Here is a 6,796-nt window from a genome sequence, read left to right on the forward strand (position 1 = left end):
AGCAATAACTAAATGCCAGTTCCTGTGCTAAAGGTTGCATCAGTCAGGGATCTTAGTGCAGGCAAAAGGAACTGTCCCTGGCTGAGCTGAGTAGAAAAATGAATTTAGGAAAAGGAAGTAAGGTAGCTGCTAACATTGCAGGAAGGGCTACAGAATGAGACTTGGGGCCAAAACGAGGCCACAGAACAGGTCTTAAGAGGACCCTACTGCCGCTGCTACAATTCGGACCTTGTGGCTGGCATCGTAGGGCTTGGACCCTGGATCCATCTTCTAACACTGTGGCTACTGCAGCCACAGGAACTTGATGTTGCCATTGCTGACCAGAGACAGATCTTCTTGGCCTTCATTTATTGCTCACTAGCTCCAGATTCAAAGTCTTGAACGGCTGCTTCTCTATGATAGAGTCTAGTCATATGCCTTAGCTATAGAGGAGGTGGGGAACCTATTTGACACTTTCCTCCTCAGTAATGAGAGGCCTGCTCCCCACCAAGGTCCATAGGAAGAGGAATTCCAGAAACCTCAGGAAGGTGTTGAGGGAGCCGGGCAGCTCAGAGCGTGTCCACTACACATGCATTATCTCTTTCGTTCCTTCTGACTACCTAGTGAGGTAGGTGTTGTTATCCACACTTTATGAATAATGGTAATGAGGTACAGAGAGGTTAAAGAATTTGTCCAGGGTCACACAGCTATTAAGTGGTAGACCCTAGACTCAAACCTGGACTGTCAGACTCCAGAAGCCACACTCTCAGACACTGCTCCATACCTCTACTGGATGTTCATGCATGGAATTTCTAGGGTCACTAAGCTGTGGATTTCAGATGGTGGATTGTGTGACCTAAACGAGAGACTTCTCTTGGGGTGGGAGTGCCTGAGCAGCCAACTGGCCTCCAAGAATCGGCTCTGGATTGTCATTGACTATAGTAGCTCTGTCCAACATGCAACGTGGCCCTACAGGGAGGGCCTAGGGATGGGAGTGAGCAAAACCTAGCTCAAAGCTTCTGTCTGGGTTCTTGTTGAGTCATTCCCTTGACTTCTGCATCTATCTCCTTAAGTCAGTGGCTACAGAGGAAGGATATTTCCATTCCTTGGCTTAAGATGGGATGTATTCTTCCCTGTTTGTCCTGCTCCTTTCCAATGTGTACACTGTGAACTTTGGTTATGAAGGAAAGGACACTGTCCTGTGCATGTGCCAAGGTCACCCCACCTACACACCTTTGTTCCTGCTATTCCTTCCACCTGGAATGCCCCTGTTTCCTTCCCTTCTATTCACCACCAATCCATCCAGATGAGAGTCAGCTCTCTGTTTCCATGGAGCTTTCATTTCTACAAGCTGTAAAGCAGTACGCAACTTTGTAAAAGTGTTCTTACTTATAGGTGCTTTTGTTTCCAAAGGAGAATCTCCAAAGACTGTAAATGATCGACGAGATATGAGCACTTTTAATTTTAATAGATATTGGCAGATTCATTTCCAAAATTTCTGTGGCAGTTCACATTCCCACCAGTAAAGCAGGAGAGCTGTGCATTTTGGAAAAGCTCCCAAGGAGATTCTGAACTGCAGCCCAGGATAAGAACCACTGGCTCAGAGCAATCTCAGACTGGTCCCTATGTTCCTGAAAGGGGTGACAGGAGAGAAGCTGCAAGCGAATGAGTGGGTTCTCCAGGGAAGTGAAGAAATGGTTCTTATCAGCGCTCCTGTCTCCCTCAGGCTGTGGCACACCCTCCTTCCTCTGGGGAGCTTCCTCCAAGGCCCCTATATAAAATGTCACTGTGAGATGAAGCGAAGGAGGATCTGAGCTTTGGGAATTCCTCAGGACCTAGGAAGACTTCTTGGCAGGTAAGTGATTTCTCTGTAGTAGTGGGGCTGGTTCCAGATAAATGTTCAATCTCTTGGGAGGTGCCTGGCCTGGGCTGAGAGGTTCTGGAGGGCTGGCTAGGACTGTGTGTAGCTTTCAGGTTGCATGGGCGACAGCAGGGACAGCAATTCTCATCCTCTGCCTTTCACATTCCTTCTGAGGTGTGTGAAAGCTCTCCTTGGCTGGGGAAGGCAGAGGTGCACATGTGGCTTTTTGAGCTTTGAGGAGGGAACCCATTTTCTAAGTGCTGTGTGTTCCTAGGAAGGCCAATAATCATTGTTTCTTGATGCTCTTTGTTTCATAGACTCTGAGGGGCCCATTAAGCACAAACAAATAAAAGTAACATTCCGTTCTTCACATTCAGGTCCACAGGAAAGCCAACCTTGGCTGCTCCTCATGGTCTGCTTCATTCTATTCAGAAAGCGGTCCTAGCATCCTGGAGCCTCACGGGCTGGGCTCAGCATTAGCTTTTCTGGCCCATCTTGACTTCTCTTCATGCCTATTCTTTCTCCACCTCACTCCCGTGGTCCCCTAATGGTGTGGCTGTGGTGTGCGTGTGTGTATGACAAACTGTGTTCTCCATTGCAGGACAGAGCCAAGATGAGACTCCCCCTACTTCTGGCTCTTCTATTTGGGGCAGTTTCAGCTCTTCATCTGAGTAAGTCTCCTTGGCCTTCAGTCTTTCTCTCTCTCCTTTGCTCCCTTCTACAGTACATAGGGTCAGAGTCAAAAAGCCACCTCCTTCTCTGGTCATCCCCTATCTCAGAATCTCTGCATTTAAAGGAGCAGGGACTCTCGAGCCTGGAGTTGAAGGGACTCCTCAGGGCATCTGCATATCTGCAGTCTTGGTTCTACTATGACACTCTCAATTTTGTCCTTTCTACATAATGCTAATGATGATCACAATAATGGCTTCCTTTTATTTTGAGCTCACTGAGTATACTGTGCTAAGCATTTTCTGTACACCATCTCCTTTAATCCTCATAGCATCCCCATGTGGAATGTTGTAGTGTATACCCATATCACAAATGAAACAAAGCTAGTAGATGATGGAATCGGTATCCAAACTTACAACTGCCTGATGCTAGGTCCTTCCTCTTCACACCATGACCTCTTGGTGGAGGCTGGGTTTCCTCATGGAGGCTTGGTTCCAGGTTCCTCTCTTCCCAAGACTCCACACTTTGCCTAAGGGCAAGGTGGGAACTGTCCGTGGTTCTGAGGAGGAACAGGGAAAGATGTGAGGGAGGAGAATTTGGCCTTTCTCTCTGTCAGGGACTGAAACGTCCAAGTTTGAGAGCCCCTTGGGAGATGAGACCCTGCCTCAGGATGGGGAGATGCCAGAACATGAGGCAATGGAGGCTCCTGTGGAGGGACTGATGCTGCCAGAGGAAGAAGAGGAAGGGATCTCTGGAAGTGAAGATGACCATGAGGAAGAGGGGCCTGTCAAGTCTGACTCAGCCCTAAGTGAAGTGGATAAGGACATTCAGTGCCCTAAGGAAGAGGAGACAGTAAAACTGGTGGGCATCCCTGGATGCAAGACATGCCGCTTTCTTGTAGTGAATAGGCCCATGATTTATAATCAAGCTGAGGTGAGTGGCCTGTTGCTGAGGCTGAGGGCTGGGTTGAGGAGGAGGGCAGGGATGGGATGTCTCCAGCCTCTGTGTCACTGGTTGTTTTCCTCACTGAGGACCGTGGGGGTGTCCGCAGGGGCAGAGGCCTGCAGAAGTGTCAGAGATGGGTAACAGGGGGTGAGACGTAATTGTGGAGACTTAGAGACCTAGGGCTAAGGTCATGTGAATTCCTGTGGGAGGGCCACTCCATTCTCCCTCTTTTATCTTGCCTTGCAGCATACTTGCCGGACATGCTACCGTGGCCACCTCATCTCAATCCACAACTTCCGCTTTAACTACCACATATGGCACTCAGTCAGATGCCTCAACCAGGGTCAAGTCTGGATTGGAGGCGCAGTCACAGGCTTGGTAAAATGAGTCCCAGCTTTAAGTGGGGCAGCCCTCCTGACCCAAGGCAGTGTTCAACTTGCTTTAGACTTGTCTGTGCTTCTGCTCTTGATCCTCTGAAGAATTTGGGATAGATGGACACCCGGGCATGACACCAAGGGGGCTGTCTAGGCATCAGGAAGAGCCAAGGATTTAGAATGAGGAGGTTTGGGTTCAAGTTCTGCTCAGCCTCTGACAGTCTCCAGGATGGGGTTCAAACTCTTGTCGCACCTCTTGTTAGGGCCAGAAGGATGAGTGTGTCATGGGGATGCATAGAATGTGATGGTGATGATCACTGTGGATCAACATTTCAGTTGACCTGGAAAGTGTCCATTATGGTCCAGCAGTCAAGGCAAATGCCTGGCGGGAAGCAGGAGGACCAGACAGGGACAGTTCCAGCTCTGCCTACCTGCCTTCTCTTTGCCTCATGCTCCAGCCTACCTTCTCCCATCCTCTCTCCTCTAGGGTCACTGCAGGCGGTTTTACTGGATGGACGGCAGTGCCTGGAATTTTTGGTACTGGGCTCCCGGCCAGCCTTCTCAATATAGTGGTCACTGTGTGTCCATGTATAGCAGAGGTGAGGTGGGAGTGGGGTTGAAAGATGAAAATGTCTGGGAGATGGGAGGGGTTCATGGAGGAGGTGCTGGGAAGTGCAGGACCCTCCAAGGGAGAGGGCTGCTGGTACTTTAGACTTCATCTCCACTGAAGTTTGGGGTGGGGAGGGGGAAAGATACTCCTGGTGCTGAGTCAGAGGAAACAAGAGGCTGAAGGCCCCTCTCTGTTCTGCCTTCACAGGTGGTGGCTGGACTCTAACTCACTGCAACATGTGTCTCTCCTTTGTCTGTTCCTACTGAGCTGGCCCCAGCTAGAAGTTCAGAGCCACCCCTCCTGTGCCACTGCCTCCCCTCCCCTGCCTGCTACCCCTTCCTCCACCCACCAGCAATAAAATTGCTTTCCTGAAACTGATTTCTTTTTCCTCTGATCATTCACTCACTCTGCTTAGCCCCACTCATGAACTTTCTGCCCTACAATGACTCCCCACTCCACTGTCTGTCAGGAAAGTTAGTACTCTCAAGGAGGATGGAACATGGGATGAGATTTGTGGGGCCTTCCTGGAGACAGAGGAGTGGGCTCAGCTAGCTCTTCCTAGCACGCCCAATTACCTGGCACCTGTGTACAGGTGCTGTCAGGACCCCACCGATCTCTCTCGAACCCTTCAAGGTCGACCCTCAATATCCTGGCCTTTTTTCTCTCTTACAGACTGCGGTTGCCTTAATGTGCCAGGAAATTAATATGTTCTGGGAACAGTCGACAACTCTCAGGAGTGGGCGTATGAGCACCCCAGTCCTTGCCCCTCAGGTGGAATATTCTAAAGCATGTACTAGGCACTGTTTCCCAGGGGGATTAACTTCCAGTTCCCACTGAGGTAGCTGGCTTTACAACACACATTTTCTTGTGAACTCTTCTGTTCCCTACCAGTGCCCTTGCACTTCCCAAATAAATTTGCACACAAATCCTTGTCTCAGGGTCTGCTCCTGGGGAAACCCAATATCAGACAACTTGCTATATGTTCAACGCTGTATAAGGCCTGGGAATGCTATAGGATACAGCCCCCTGCCTTTCGGGAACATACAGTTGTTTATAATATAAGCACAACAATATGTACTAACTGTTACCACTTATTGCACACACACAAAGTACCCCATGCTGTGGCAGCCACCTTAAATAGATGACCTTGTTTGATCAATGATTATTATCCCATTTTACAGTTCCAGGCCCAAGGAGTTATGACCTGTCAAAAGATTTGCCCAAGGCTGTACATCTAAATGTGACCAATGCTGTGATTTGACTGACTGCCCCAGAGCATGTTCCTTTACCCCTTATGATTCCATGGAAGGAAGCATTGGCTGCTCTCCCTTGCAGGACATCATCATATGGGCATGGAACACAGTAGGCAGGCAGGATGGACTCCCTTACCCTTGGGTACATCTTGGGGCATAGGACACCAACCTAGCTGGAGATGAGGGCGTCCCAATCAGAAGTGAGGAAGGAAGGCATTCTGAACCCTCTCTTCACTGTGGAGATGAGCCGAAAGTAAGGAGTCATTGCCCTGAAGTTCCTTTCCTCCAGATCCCCTCAAATTCAGAAAATTACATATGGGACCAGGGTCATAGGGAGAGGTAAATCAAGACCTTTAATTTTCTGAGTATGGCCCAGATAAGAGAAGCTACTTGCTCAAGGTTGCACAGTAAGTTGAGAAAGAGATCGAAATCAAATTTAGGTCCATTGTCATAGTGTAACTGTTCCGTGACAGTCTGTTGATTTCAAAGACGGTGGAATTCTGATACATTAATATGGATTCAGCCCTGTGCTGGGTGCTGTGCAGGATGCAGCTGAAGTAGAACTTTCACTCCTTGACATCTTGGACTTAATATTCTGGTGTGGGAAGGCATTGCTTCCCTGTATTCCTGTATTAACAATAAAGAATAACAAAATCCCCAATTTATTAAGCATTTACTAGGTGGCAGGGTCTGTGCTAAGCGGTAGGTGGAGTTCCCCATAAATCTCTTCTGTTGGGGGTGTGTGTTGTGGCAGAAGTGTGACTTCCAGTTCATGGAGAACCCCATGAGGGGTTAATGTCAACAAGGGGGCATGAAGGAGATGTCTGGGCTCCTGGTAGTGTTCTGTATCTTGATGTGGGCACAATTACGTGGGTGAATTCAGTCTGTAAAAATTCCCTGAGCAGTCCACCCTACTTGACAAAATGTATGTTATAGATCCACAAAAAAATGAAAATAATGAAATAAGGGGACTGGCTGTACATTCCAAAATATGGGTTTCTATGTGCATTTTTCCTTCCCAACAAGATATTGACTAAGCTCTGTGACACTCAGATTGTGACTTTACAACTGAACCCCTGGAGTTCCTTACATCGTGTAAAGTGCA

General features: G+C 48.6%; 1 protein-coding gene across 1 annotated transcript; it reads left to right on the top strand.

Moving 5' to 3' along the window:
* The first annotated feature begins 1,782 nt into the window (after positions 1–1,782).
* LOC101395706 (bone marrow proteoglycan-like) lies at positions 1,783–4,772 on the top strand. The gene is made up of 6 exons (XM_014793169.2): positions 1,783–1,834; positions 2,442–2,511; positions 3,126–3,442; positions 3,701–3,832; positions 4,316–4,427; positions 4,646–4,772. The coding sequence occupies exons 2-6, from the start codon at positions 2,454–2,456 to the stop codon at positions 4,702–4,704; spliced, it is 678 nt and encodes a 225-aa protein (XP_014648655.1). The 5' UTR covers positions 1,783–1,834; positions 2,442–2,453; the 3' UTR covers positions 4,705–4,772.
* Positions 4,773–6,796: the final 2,024 nt, after the last annotated feature.

This window comes from Ceratotherium simum, chromosome 34, assembly GCF_057802395.1.
Source record: "Ceratotherium simum simum isolate JZ-2026a chromosome 34, ASM5780239v1, whole genome shotgun sequence".
Taxonomy (NCBI): domain Eukaryota; kingdom Metazoa; phylum Chordata; class Mammalia; order Perissodactyla; family Rhinocerotidae; genus Ceratotherium; species Ceratotherium simum.

Excerpts from the sequence above, each read along its gene's own strand:
- LOC101395706 (XM_014793169.2), top strand. The coding sequence starts at position 2,454 with ATGAGACTCCCCCTACTTCTGGCTCTTCTATTTGGGGCAGTTTCAGCT. Across the intron at positions 2,512-3,125 it reads AGTTTCAGCTCTTCATCTGA|GGACTGAAACGTCCAAGTTT; the intron begins GTAAGTCTCCTT and ends TCTCTCTGTCAG. Across the intron at positions 3,833-4,315 it reads GAGGCGCAGTCACAGGCTTG|GGTCACTGCAGGCGGTTTTA; the intron begins GTAAAATGAGTC and ends TCTCTCCTCTAG.